The sequence below is a fragment of the Scyliorhinus canicula genome, chromosome 9 (assembly GCF_902713615.1).
Source record: "Scyliorhinus canicula chromosome 9, sScyCan1.1, whole genome shotgun sequence".
NCBI lineage: Eukaryota > Metazoa > Chordata > Chondrichthyes > Carcharhiniformes > Scyliorhinidae > Scyliorhinus > Scyliorhinus canicula.
The window spans coordinates 19,981,396-19,995,424 of NC_052154.1; the positions used below are offsets into that span (position 1 = coordinate 19,981,396).

Sequence of the window (14,029 nt, forward strand, 5' to 3'; positions counted from 1 at the left end):
GACCCACCAAGTCCACAAATTTCCTGTAAAACTCCACCGGGAACCCATCCGGCCCCGGCGCCTTCCCCGCCTGCATCTGGCCTATCCCTTTAATTAGCTCCTGCAGCTCTATCGGCGCCCCCAACCCTTCTACCAGCTCCTCCTGTACCTTTGGGAACCTCAATTTGTCGAGAAAGTTCTTCATTCCCCCTCTCCTCTTCGGCGGTTCAGACCTATACAATTCCCTATAGAAGTCCCTAAAGACCCTATTCACCTCTTGCCCCTTCTGCACTACGTCCCCACCCCTCTCTCTCACTCCCCCAATCTCTCTGGCTGCATCTCGCTTACGAAGCTGGTGTGCCAGCATCCTGCTCGCCTTTTCCCCGTACTCATACGCCGCACCCTGCACCCTTCTCCACTGCGTTTCCGCCTTCATAGTGGTCAGTAGATCGAACCTGGCCTGCAAGCTACGCCGCTCCCTTAATAGCCCCTCCTCTGGTGCCGCCGCATATTTCCTATCTACTTCTAGGAGCTCCCCCACCAGCCTCTCCCTTTCCTGCCTCTCCTTCCTCTCTCTATGTGCCCTTATGGAGATCAGCTCTCCTCTAATCACTGCTTTCAAGGCCTCCCAGACCGTCCCCACCTGCACCTCACCTGTGTCATTCGTACCCAGATAGTTCTCAATGCCCGTTCTCACCCTTCTGCACACCTCTTCGTCCGCCAACAGCCCTACATCCAGGCGCCACAACGGGCGTTGATCCCGCGCCTCCCCCATTTCCACGTCCACCCAATGTGGTGCATGGTCCGATATCGCAATGGCCGAGTACTCCGTGTCCTGCACTCTCGGTATCAGCCCCCTGTTCAATACGAAAAAATCTATCCTAGAGTACACTCTGTGGACGTGGGAGAAAAAAGAATACTCCCTCGCCCTAGGCCTACCAAATCTCCATGGGTCTACCCCTCCCATCTGCTCCATGAACCCCCTTAACACCTCTGCCGCTGCCGGCCTCCTATTCGTCCTGGAACTCGATCTATCCAGCCCAGGGTCTAACACCGTATTAAAGTCCCCTCCCATGATCAGGCCCCCTGCCTCCAGTCCCGGGATGAGGCCCAGCAGGCGCCTCATAAACCCCGCGTCGTCCCAGTTCGGGGCATACACATTTACCAGCACCACATTCTCTCCCTGCAACCTACCCCTCACCATCACATACCTGCCCTCCTTATCTGCCACCACCTCTGCCGCCACAAACGACACCCTCTTCCCACCAAAATCGCCACCCCCCCGGTTCTTGATATCCAAGCCTGAGTGGAACACCTGTCCCACCCACCCCCTTCTCAGGCGGACCTGATCTGCTACCCTCAAATGAGTCTCCTGCAGCATTGCTACATCAGCCTTCAGTCCCTTCAGGTGTGAGAAGACCCTTGATGTTTTAAACCGGCCCATTCAGCCCCCTTACGTTCCACGTGATCAATCGGATCGCTGAGCGACCCGTCCCTACTCCCTGTCGATTAGCCATGTCTTGTCCCTTGCTCGCCCCGGGTCATCCCTCCTTTTCTGACCCGCTTCCCATAGCGATGCCCCCCCCCCCCCCCCCCCCCCGGCTCTCCCCTACTCGTCCCTGGTCTTTCCAGCAGCAACCCGGTGTCCCCCCCCTAACCCCCCCCCTCCCCCCCCCCTCCCCCCCTTCCCCCCCCCCCCCCCCCCCCCCCCGGCTAGGACCCCTCCTAGCCGCGATGTACCCAACATCGTACTCCCGAGAGTCAGCTGGTCTCCGCTGACCCGGCTGCTCCTGCCACATTCCGACTCCTCCCGGTTCACCCCGTCTGCGCCCGTGAAAGATCCCCTTAAAACCCCAGAGAAAGACCCGCATAATCAGCCCACTCCCCCCGTCCCGTCTCCCCAACTTAACGATATAAATACCCAATGGCAAATAAATACATAAATACTTAACTACATACTTAAATAACAAAATAATTAACTAGCTATCAACTAACAGTGTGCTCAACCATCACCCTCCATCAAACAGTATAAATAACCACAGATAACCATAACCAGAAAAGAAAGAAAGAACAAAAAACAAGCACCCAGAGGAAAAGGGTAAAAGGGGTAAATAACTAAGGGAAATTGGAAACGGGAAGAAACACCCCATAAGAAGCCAACGACCCACAATAGAGATTTCAACAGTTCAAATATACAGAAACACCCAACAACTCGAAACCTTCAAGATATTCAGAAAAGTCAAACGTTCGAGAAAAAACACCCCAAACAATCCACGAAACTGTTACCCAGTTCCGACCTGGCCTGAAAAAGAAAAGGGCCACTTGCTCAATCAAGAGTCCCCAGGCGGCTACGACCGCCGGTGCTCCCAGGTTTTAGTTCGTGTCCAACTTTTCCTCTTGTACAAAGGTCCAGGCCTCCTCTGGGGACTCGAAATAATGATGTTGGTCCTTGTAGGTGACCCACAAGCGCGCCGGCTGCAGCATTCCAAATTTGATCTTTTTCGCGTGTAGCACCGCCTTTGTCCGGTTGAACCGGGCCCGCCGCTTTGCCACCTCCGCACTCCAGTCCTGGTACACCCTTACCGTCGAGTTCTGCCACTTGCTGCTTTTCTCCCTTTTTGCCCACCTCAGGACTTTCTCTCGATCACTTAGCCGCTGGAACCGCACCAGCACCGCCCTCGGGGGCTCGTTTGCCCTAGGCCTCCTGGCCATGACCCGGTATGCCTCTTCCAGTTCCAGTGGCGCCGGACCGGCCCCTTCCCCCATCAGGGAGCTCAACATCTCCGCCACATATCTCAGGAGATCCGACCCCTCCAGGCCTTCTTCCAGGCCCAGGATCCTCAAATTTTTCCTCCTCATCCGAGTGTCCAGCTCCTCGAAGCGGCTCTGCCACTTCATGTGGAGTGCCCCGTGCACCTCCACCTTTGCCCCGATGACTGTGGCCTCCTCCTCCCTCGCGGTCATCTCCTGCTGCAGCTCTCTGATCGACGCCTCTTGGGTCGCCTGGGCTCCCACCAACCTGGTGGTCGTCGCGTTCATGGACTCTAAGAGCTCCACTTTCAGCTCCGTGAAAAAACGGAGGAGAGCGGCCTGCTGCTCCTCCGCCCATTTCTTCCATTCCTCCGGTGCGCCGCCGGCCGCCATTTTGATTTTCTTCCCCCGCTTTTTTTGGGGAGCTGCTGCCGTTTTTCTTGCCGCTCCACTCCGGGTACCGACCATAAAATCGGTCTAGTTCTCCTCAGGGGACCTTCCCCCACCGGGATTCGTCTTTACTGCACCTTTGGGGCCCTCCAGTTGGCCCGAAAACACCTTTGTCGCAGGAGCTTCCAAGTGTGCGACTTAGCTAGTCATAGCCGCACCCGGAAGTCCTTGTGACACTAATAAAGATTAATATTATTGTTCAATGTGGAGCATCTGCCACTATGACTGTTGCCTTTAATGCCAAAATGAAAATTAAATTGGTTTTTAGGACGTTTTTGCAGTAAAAGTGATGGTTTAGATGACCTTTTGTTCCACATGGGGACACAGTCCTGGTTCAAAAGTTTATGGAATATTCCTCACTTTAATTAAATAGTTGATTACAAAAAAAGTTGCAGAATAATGTTATTTTGCTTTTATCGACACTTGCTGGTCCATTGAATTCCTTTAGGAGGTGTTGCTGAGCTACTTAAAACTGAGTTCAACTATTATTGCTGGTCTGGACTCAACACCAGTATGCATCCAAAACTATTTGTCTTGCAATGTTGAATTCATTCAAAATCCGTCCACTTACACAAAGTTACAATCAGGCCCTTTGTGTATCTGGAATATGAAACAAAGAAACGGACACAATAAAGAAACAAAAAAGCTCCAGGTCCTGCACCATTTAGTTCCGCCAGAGTCAGGGGCTGTGTAGGTGAAGGAATCTGAAGCAAAAGTGGAGTTTTGGTTTCTGTTCAGCCAAGAGCCAGTCAGAGGCCAGCAGCTGACCATTGCCGCTGGTGTTGGTGGGACTGGTGGCAGCTGTGGCAAAGCACCCACCAAAGGTCAGGGATCACCAAGTGTACCCCAAACTAAAGGTGAATGAAGGCGAGATGGGGATTACGGAGTGGGAGTCGCAGGAGAGGGGTGAGGGCAGGCGGAGTGGCTTTCGGCACCTACCCGGCACCCACCTTCTCGATGCCCCATCCCTCGACCTGTGCCCATCCACAAAGGGCCCCCAGGCTTTACTGGGCAGTCATGCGAGGGCAGGGGAAATCTGCTGGACCTCCATTTAATCTCTGAGCCACCACTAAATTGTGGCGAGTTCATGGATAATAGGTGTCAATTAGGCTCATTAATGAGCCTAATTGATATCCTGCTGCCCTGGACAGGAATCCCGTGTCAGCCCCTTCTGCTCTCTGACCTAATTTGGTGCCGTATTACCATCATTGGGAGAGTGACATGGGTTCTCTCCCATGATTAAGTGGGTCCAGCAACCCACAGTGACAGGCCGTGCTAATTCCAGCCCAGTAGCTTTTCAGTATTCAAAATGTTCAGCAAGGCCCAGCCTTCATCTTTTGCATCCAAGTGTTGGATTCATTCATTTAATTTAAACCCTTATTGTTATTGCAGTTGAATGTCTTGAATGATAAAATAATATTATTGGAATGGAATATTTATGCATGAATTGAACACCAAATTAGCAACATATTTAAACCTGACTACATAATCTCTCAAAACAATTAAAAGCCATTTTGACTGAGACAATGTTGTTTTTATTCGCCAGATACAGAAAGCATATGGGAACCCAAGGGATATTGAGTGGGCAATAAAAGACACAGATATTTATTTACTGCAGGTAAAAAAAAATACTGTGTGTGTTATGGAGGTTAAATCAGGCTAATCAGTGTTATTTTTCTTAAATATATATATGCATTTTTCAAACTGTATTTGTCTACTAATGATTAGCATTTCGGAAAGTAGGATATTTCAGCGTCAATTGTCCCCATTTATTTCATGTATGTTCACTAAAGATTCGTGGAAAGTTTGGAACATTGACGTCAATGGTGGCCGTGACATTTTCCTGGGGTTTCTACATCCCTGTGCCCAAGTTACGGAAGTGAGCAGAGAGGGCGTGTAATAGGCAAATTAACTTTAATATAAATATGTGTGAGGTGGTGTTTTTCGGCAGGAAGAATAAGGAGGTCACATATTCCTTGGAAAATACGAATCTCAATGGGGTAGAGGAGCAAGGGAATCTAGTGCAAATCACCAAAAGTAGTGACACGGGTCAATAAAGCTATTAGAGAAAGGCAAACATAAGGTTTTATTGTGGAGGAGTAGAATGGAAAAGGAGGGAATTAAACCTGACTGGAACCATGGTCAGACCACACTTGATGTACTGTGAGAAGTTCTAGTCTCTGTATTATAAAACGGTTGGTAGTGCAGAACTTGAGTATTGCTGGAAAAAAAACTTTTTTGTCAAAGTTTTTAATTCTGCACTCATCAGGACAGTTCACAAGAATACAAATCCAACAATTTTACGATGTAAAAATAAACTGTTCAGTAAAAAGTTATTGTCTCCTTTGGATTTGTGTTCTTGGGAAATGTTCGGATGACTGCGTGACAAAAAGCTTTGACAAAACAACATCTCTATTTTTTCAACAGTACTGGTTAGAGAAGCACTGGAGAAATGCAAGGACACCAGAACTGCAATGGTGGGCGGGATTCTCCATTCCAGAGTCTAAGTTCTACCATCAGTGGCGAATTGGCCCGGTCTTCACTGGCGCTGGGAGCGGCACGGAGGTGCGATTCACAGTCCTTGGCCATGCAAATTTATGCATGGTGGAGACCAGCCCTAGTTCCATCTAATCCTTGGTATCAGGCCGTCATTGTGAGAGGGTGGCCCGATACCAGCATCCACAACACAAATCTTGATGACCGTGCTGACAAGAAGGGCGCCCTGAACACCTCATCAAGGAGTGCCACCTTTCCCCTCCGCCCGCACCACAGGAATAACGGGTCAGGCAGCTCACTGAAGAATTAATGCAGGAACACTTTCCCTTGCACAGGGCTAAATCGCTGGCATTGAAAGCAGACCAAGGCAGGCCAGCAGCACGGTTCAATTCCCGTACCAGCCTCCGTGAACAGGCGCTGGAATGTGGCGACTAGGGGCTTTTCACAGTAACTTCGTTTGAAGCCTACTTGTGACAATAAGCGATTTTCATTTCATTTTAATTTCATTACATCTTTAAAAGAGCAGTTATTATGTGTCTGATGGCTTCTCGAAATCCCACAACACTTGAAAAGGCCTCAAATCCCCTGACACCGTTTGAAATGCTCAGCATCCATTCAATTTCACAGAGCAATACCTCAATAGCCTGTGATTGACAGCGTAATGGTTCAGACATAGCTGCTTAGGGGGTTTGTTTATTTACCTTTCTCTTCACGCTTGAATGCATCTAAAGTATACTGCTTTGATGCAAACCACAATGTTTATAACCACTCTTGCTATGATTGACAGCTCCCACTTATCTGCTTTGATGTGGTCAGATGAACAAGTGAATGATTAATTTCACTCTTTTGAATCCCAATCCTCTTGAGATAAAGACTAACATTCCATCAGTCTGCTTAATTACTTTTTGTATCTGAACATTATTTGGACTGATTTATGTACATATTCATCCAAATTCTTTTGCTTCTCCGCAGCTCCGGTATCTCAAAATTAAGAAAATATTCCAATTTGTCTTTCAAATTCCCTGAGGAACATGAGTTGTCACATGCTGTTAATCGGTGAATGTTTCTTTTATCCCTAAACTCTGTCTCCTACCTCCCAAGCAATTATCAGCGCTCATTGCAAGGTTACCTCTGACACAGAAATTCTCCACAAATTATTCCAGCATTAATCACTAACTAGGAAATCTGTTCACAATCACAATGTTTTAATGTTTGAATATACAAAGAAATTACTTTCCTGAAATGATTATTTGGGTGATTATTATGCTAAAGGCACAATATAAATTCAAGCTGCTGTCACATTATTATTTATTTTAAGCAGGCCAGACCAGTGACCACCCTTGACATTGAATCCGAATTTGAGCTGATGCATGAGTTTGACTCCGCGTTGTGCACAGATTTTGTCTGGATGACGACTTCCAATGTGAGGTATGGAGCTGCTTCTTCATTTTTAAAAAGAAATTTCCAATTAAGGGGCAATTTAGCATGGCCAATCCACCGATCCTGCACATCTTTGGGTTGTGGGGATGAGACCCACACAGACATGGGGAGAATGTGCAAACTCCACACAGACAGTGACCCGGGGCCGGAATCGAACCCGGGTCCTCAGCGCCGTGAGGCAGCAGTGTTAGCCACTGTGCCAACATGCCGCCCTGCTTCTTCATTTACTGTTCAGCCACTGTTGCTTAAATAACTGCTGTAATTTTAATCTGGAGAGTTAATATCAAAGTGGAAAATCCAAACATCAATGACCGGCCACTATAGCTTTTGTGAATATCTACTTTCAAATATAAAGACCAGTTGAAATCAGAACTAAATGAACAGGGGTGCCTGTCTCAAAAGTAGAACATGCGGGTCAATCTCAGCATGTCTGGCAGCATCTGGTGGAGGGAGAAGGGAGCTAATGTTTCGAGTCTGGATGACTCTTTGTCAAAGTTGACAAGGGATTGTTGGCGAATAGTTCCTGCATATTTGCGAACCTCATTTCGGCCCCCCTCTGGTCTGCCATGTTTCACCCAAGGCTTCTGGTCCCTTTAGCAGTTTGGGAAAGTGTATGTGGGACACACAGATGACAGAAAGCCTATTCGTCCTGTGGTTCGTCCTGCACATTTCAGCAGGGTTGTTGGGAACAAGAATGCGGGCCTATGAATTTTTACGGCTTGTAACTCTGCATCCAGGCCCTTTGTTGACACACCGCAACACCATAAGAGATGAATTAGTGCCATACATTGCTGTATTGAGGTGGAACTACGTGACAATTGCAATCTAAATAAATGCTTTAATGGTGTAAAATATTGGTCTGATGTTTACCATAACAAAACTTTTGAGTGACGTATGAACGTTTTGGATGTTGCAGTGAAATGTTGCCAGGAGCTGTTACACCTCTAAGTATGAGCACCTTTATCCATGCTGTCGACTATGCTCTACAGGTGAGTTTTATTGGTATGTGTGGAAAAAATAAAAGCTCAATGGAATGCATTGGAAAATGTGATCAAATAAGGAAGGCCTGTTATGTGGTGTGGTTAAATATTGACTGAGTTGAAACATTTGGAAGTAAGTTATACAGTGATTTCAGCATGGTGGAAGATAACAGCTTGGGATCCAGCTCCAACAATACCTGCTGCAAAAGAAAATCTACTTGTCTAAGAATTGAACTTTTGCCCAACACTTTAAGCTTGCGCTGAGGCAAAAGGCAGTTTCCATTCGGAGACCGATTCTCCTCCAAGAATCAATGCAACTTTTTTGAATAGACAGAACAGAATTGCATGTAATTGAATTAACACTTACAATGAGACTAGGAACTCTGGAGGCCAAGTGGGATTTCCGCAACATGACCCTGTCCACTCTTCATCAGAAGGATGATTCTAATGGGCCAGGAGTCCCACGCGACAGTTAAGGGGAACAAGATGGGAGGAGAAACAGAAAATAAACTGACAATTAAGATGCGCATTTGTTGCTCATTGCTAATTGCCCCTAGTTTGGAAAATGTTCTTCTCAAATAATATGTCACATAGCATCAACCATAAAATGTAACAATGCAATGTTTTTTCCTGTATTATCCAACCAGGAAATAATGAGTAAATTTGGAACTGCACACCATGTATTCCCTTGCGGTTCTTCATTCATTATAACCTGCTGTGGCCATCTGTTCATCAACCTATTGGTAAGTTTTGAAGTGATAATGGGTAAAATTGTTTTTGTACTGTCCAATGCCATACTCAGTTTATGATCGTGGTTGGACTATCCAGGTTCAGGGGTTGTCATTTTATGTCCATTACTTAGGAGTAATATCAATTTAACTGGAATTCCTCAATTGCATTTTTTTTCCAAATGGGAGTCTTTGTCAATTCACTTCAATCAAAATTAATTGAATCAAAGTTCTTTGTTACATTTTGAGATTGGAACTTTCTTACTGGGTGCATAATAAACATTTGGGTGTAAGAAGGTTGGAGCAGCAGTTAGTTTACAAACAGGAAACAATAGGTTAGGGTTAATGTGCATTGCTCAGACTGAAGAAGGGTTAGGAGTGATTTATTCCAGGGGTCAAAGCAGAGATTATTTTCCCTTGGATCATTTGGACCTGGGTGTAGGAAATACATTTCTGATAGTCTACTGATGACACAAAGGGGACAGGGAAGCCATTCAAAAGCGTCTGGCCTGTATTCTTGGTAGAGAGATCGAAGATGCACGAGGAAATGCATTATGGAAGAAACATAGAATCATAGAATCCCTACAGTTCAGAAGGAGGCCATTAGGCCTAATGAATCTGCACTGACCCTCTGAAAGAACACCTCACCTAGGCCCCTCCCCATCCCCACAACCCCACCGAGCCTTTGGACACTAAGGGGCAATTTTATCATGGCCAATCCTCCTCACCTGCACGTCTTTGGATTGTGGGAAAAAACCGAGACACCAAGAGGAAACCCACAGACGCGGGGAGAACGTGCAAACTCCACACAGACAGTCACTCAAGGCCTGAATGAAACCCAGGTCCCTGGCGCTGTGAGGCAGCAGTGCTAACTACTGTGCCACCCAAGTATAAACTCCGAAGAATGATGCTGAAGGATGTGAAGGAGCAAGGAGAAACTCAGTAAAACAAATATTATAATGGGTCAGCATTCACCATGGGTCACCAATTTCCTCTCCTCTTATCGTATTACTTACCTGGAGGCAAACAAGACGAAACAGCAAGAGGTTTGATAACTACTGACGTTCCACCCCCCCCCCCCCCTCCCCCCACACTGAAGCCCTTGTCAGCTTTTCCTCTATCGCCGAGTAAAATCTCCACCTCCTCCGATCAAATAATTACTCCAGGTCACAAAACGATGCATCATAAACAGAACAACATCATCCTATAATATCATTCTTCATGCCCACATTTGTTTTCTCTGTTCATTCATCCACTGCTTATCACCATGGTTGTAAGAGGTGCCGAGACTACCAGTTGGGATGGACTGCAAATCTCAACAAGCGACAGGACCACAGTGACATTCTCCTGAGTGGGGACATTAAAATAATTGGGTAGGCCAAGAAGCTTCATATTTGGGGTTCCAGTTGACATAATGGTTTGCAGAAACTTGTATTTCTCTAGTTGCTTTAACTTAGCAAAACATGCCAAGGCAATTCAAGAGTTCCATGAAATTAAATTTGACACTAAGTCACATGAAGTAAGTACGGCTTGGACGCAGGTAATAGATTTAAAACAAAAAAAAATTTAGAGTACCCAATTATTCATTTTTTTCTAATTAAGGGGCAATTTAGCATGGCCAAACCACCTAACCTGCACATCTTATAGGTTGTGGGGGTGAAACCCACGCAGACACGGGGAGAATGTGCAAACTCCACACGGATAGTGACCCAGGGCCAAGATTCGAACCCGGGTCCTCAGCGTGGCAGTCCCAGTGCTAACCATTGTGCCACCATGCTACCCAGGTGTTAGATTTTAAGGGGCCACTTCAAGGACGAATGGGAGGCATGGAGGTCGAAAGGTTCAGGGAGGAAATTACAAAGCTTATGGCCAAAGAAGCTGGGAATCAGGGAAATTCTAGAGGCCAGAATTAGAGGGGCGTAGGTTCCTCAGAGAGTTGTGTGGCTGACGAGGTTAGAGAGAAAAGGGGGCGGGAGAGGGGGATGGGGTGGCGCCAAGGCCATGGGCGGCTTTCAAAGCAACGAGGAAAATTTCAAAATCGGGGCATCGCCAGACTGGGAGTTAACGTAGGTCAGAAAGCACAGAGTGATGGGCAAACAGGACATGGTGCAAATTGGAACAACACTTTCAATTACAAATGCATAAAATATACAATGAAACCTTGCTTAATAGCCTGAAGTGCAGCACTTTTTAGAAAATGCTTTTTAGTAAACAAAATTTGCAGTATTTATTGGGTTCCCAGGATCCACCAATTTTGTCACCTCTGCTTTATCATAGCTAGCAATATTTCAACTTGCTGTGACATTTCACTTCCATTAAAATATCAAGTTGAAAATCTACCTCAGGAATTACTGAAATGACATTAATACCATACGGATTCCCTATTGACTGTTGCTCTTTCCAGATGACAAATATTGCATCTGACTCGCAACCACCTTGAAGCACTGATCCAGCAATACAGAAAGAAGTGGAAATACTTCATAAGTGCAGGAAATGCTGGCATATCACCACATACTCTCTTTCTTCTGTGCCTACCATAGAATGCCACAACCTGGAGGTTCCCCTCCAAGTCACTGATTTGGAAATATATCGCCGTTCCTTCACTGTCGCTGGGTCAAAATCCTGGAACTCCCTTCCGAACAGCATTGTGAGCGGACCTATACCACATGGGACTGCAGAGGTTCAAGACAGCAGTTCACCACATCTTCCCAAGGGCCATTAGGGATGGGCAACAAATGCTGGCCCAGCCAGCAACATTCACTTCCTGTAAATGAACACAAAAGGCTCTTCAATAAAGTCATAGAGGTCTACAGCACATAAAAGGCTATTTGGCCCATCACGTCTGCGCCAGTCAAAAACAACCACCTAACTATTCTAATCCCATTTTCCAGCACTTAGCCTATAACCTTTTATGCCTGAGCATTGTAAGTGCACCTCTAAATACTTCTTAAATGTTATGAGGGTCACTGTCTCCACCACCCTGTCAGGCAGTGAGTTCCAGACTTCCATCACTTTCTGGGTGAAAAAGCTTCTCCTTACATCTCCTCTAAACCTTCTACCCATTACCGTAAATCTGGTTATTGATCCATCCACCAAGGGGAAAAGTTTCTTCCTGTCTACTCTATCTAAGCCACTCATAATTTTATACATCTCCAACAGGTCCATCCTCAGTGTCCTCTGCTTAAAGGAAAACAGCCCCAGTCCATCCAATCTCTCTTCAGAACTAAAACTCCCAGGCGACATCCTTGTAAATCTCCTGTGCTCCCTTTCCAACGCTATCACATCCCTCCTATAACGTGGATTCCAGAACTGAAACAATACTCTATGAATGCCCTGTCTTCTCAACTTTACTCCTCACCTGAGGTGTGGTGATCAAAGGATAAGTGTGAAATCAGCAGTATTAACCCCATTAATGCATCATAATGCTGCCTTGAAATTTGCAATGTCACACAATATCCTCCAGTAACAATCATTGCCCATGCACAATAAAGGCTCAAATGTAATTCATGGTAATTTATTTTGTTCCCTAGACCAGCTATAAAGTAGTGGAGAGTCATCTGTTTACTGAGAAGAATGAATTCGACCTTTCTATACGGGGAAGTGTAAGTTTTGCATTACTGTAGTTTAAACTGATACTTCCGGTCACTTGTTAATGAACTGAAATGGATTTGTAGCATAAGTTGTTAAAGTCATCAATAACAAAAAGCCGCTCAACTATTGAATTCAGACTTGATAAAACCTACCAGAAATCGGAAATTCAATAGAACAGCTGTTTATGAATAGCTTCCCAAATAAGATTGAACGTTTACTTTGAGAAAGAGCAAAATTTGATTCCTTTATGTGTGATCCATAAATGAACTGTTAATAGGTGTTGTTTTAAATACCCCATTTTCACCAGCTTTAATATTTGCTCGTGCAATTAATGCAGTATTATCTTCATTCACTAGGTGTTAAAAGAAGTCACTGTAGAAGATGCTATTTTCATTCATGGACGAACATCCTTTTGGAGAAAAATTATTAATTCAATGAAGGTTTTAAAGGTAGTTTGTACACATTATTGTATTTTACAGTGTCCAGCACTGTACAGAGTAAAACCCAAGTCATGTCCCAATTCTTCATTGTAAACTGCGATTGGAAATGGGCCAGCCTGACAGATGTATCCGTTCCATGGAACAGATTGCCAGGGTGATAAGTAGCTGCCTGCTGGTGATGATGAAGCGCCAGAACAAGGTGATGAAGGCGGTATTGAAATCACCTTGATATATGGCGTGAATAGTGGAGGTCATGATGTCAGTTCACTGCGCTCAATGGGATGTTGGCATGAAAGGGGGTGCAAGGATGGGGTTGCATCAATGGCAGCACGAGCATGGACAAAGAAATTGTATACATCAAAATGTGCTTTCACTATAAAGAGTTACAATTAAATAAATCCTTACATGTCTGATGCAGAGCCAAGCTCTGCTCCCTCCACCTCAACCCACTGGCCAGATTATCCCTCAGCTATCAAGAGCAGTCAGAGATGTCCAAGGAGGAAGAATCACATTTGGCTTGCCCACACTCCGCCAACTCAGATACAAGAACTTCGGAGGAATGTAGTGCATGTAGAGTCGGGGGCACAGGATAAAAGGCTCTGTTTCAGAGTTTTCATTCAAGGGATTTGAGGATCAGTGGTTAGGCTAGCATTAATTTCCCATTCCCAATTGCATTCAAGAAAATTGGGCTGTGATGCCTTCCTGAACCACTGTAGTCCACGTTTTGCAGGAATATTCACAGTGCTGTTAGGAAGGGAGTTCCAAGTTTGTGAATGAGTGACAGTGAAGGGATGGCGATAGAGTTCCAAGTCAAAATGACGCGTGGAATGATGTGGCACGATGGCAGAATGGTTAGCACTGCTGCCTAACAGCACCAGAAACCCGGGTTTGATTCCGATCTTGGGTTACTGTCTGCGTGGAGTTGCACTTTCTCCCCGTGTCGCCGTGGATTTTCTCCAAGTGCTCCGGTTTCCTCCCACAGTCCATAGATGTACATGTTAGGTGGACTGGCCAAGCTAAATAACCCTTAATGTCTGAAAAAAAGGTTAGGTGGGGTTATGATGATAAATATGAGGCGTGGGCCTGGACAGGGGGCTCCTTCAGAGGGTTGGTGCAGACTTGATGGGCCGAATGGCCTCCTTCTGCACTGTAAAGGTTCTATGATTCTATGATT

The 14,029-nt window shown here is 45.9% G+C and overlaps 1 protein-coding gene across 1 annotated transcript in view; it reads left to right on the top strand.

Annotated features, from left to right (window-relative positions):
* The window catches only part of LOC119971133 (putative phosphoenolpyruvate synthase), a 114,399-nt gene that overhangs the window by 51,989 nt on the left and 48,381 nt on the right, over positions 1 to 14,029 (top strand). The window contains exons 19-24 of the mRNA XM_038806300.1: positions 4,727 to 4,798; positions 6,998 to 7,104; positions 8,033 to 8,105; positions 8,744 to 8,839; positions 12,355 to 12,426; positions 12,772 to 12,864. Coding sequence (XP_038662228.1) covers positions 4,727 to 4,798; positions 6,998 to 7,104; positions 8,033 to 8,105; positions 8,744 to 8,839; positions 12,355 to 12,426; positions 12,772 to 12,864 — 513 coding nt within the window. The remainder of the gene's footprint in view (positions 1 to 4,726; positions 4,799 to 6,997; positions 7,105 to 8,032; positions 8,106 to 8,743; positions 8,840 to 12,354; positions 12,427 to 12,771; positions 12,865 to 14,029) is intronic.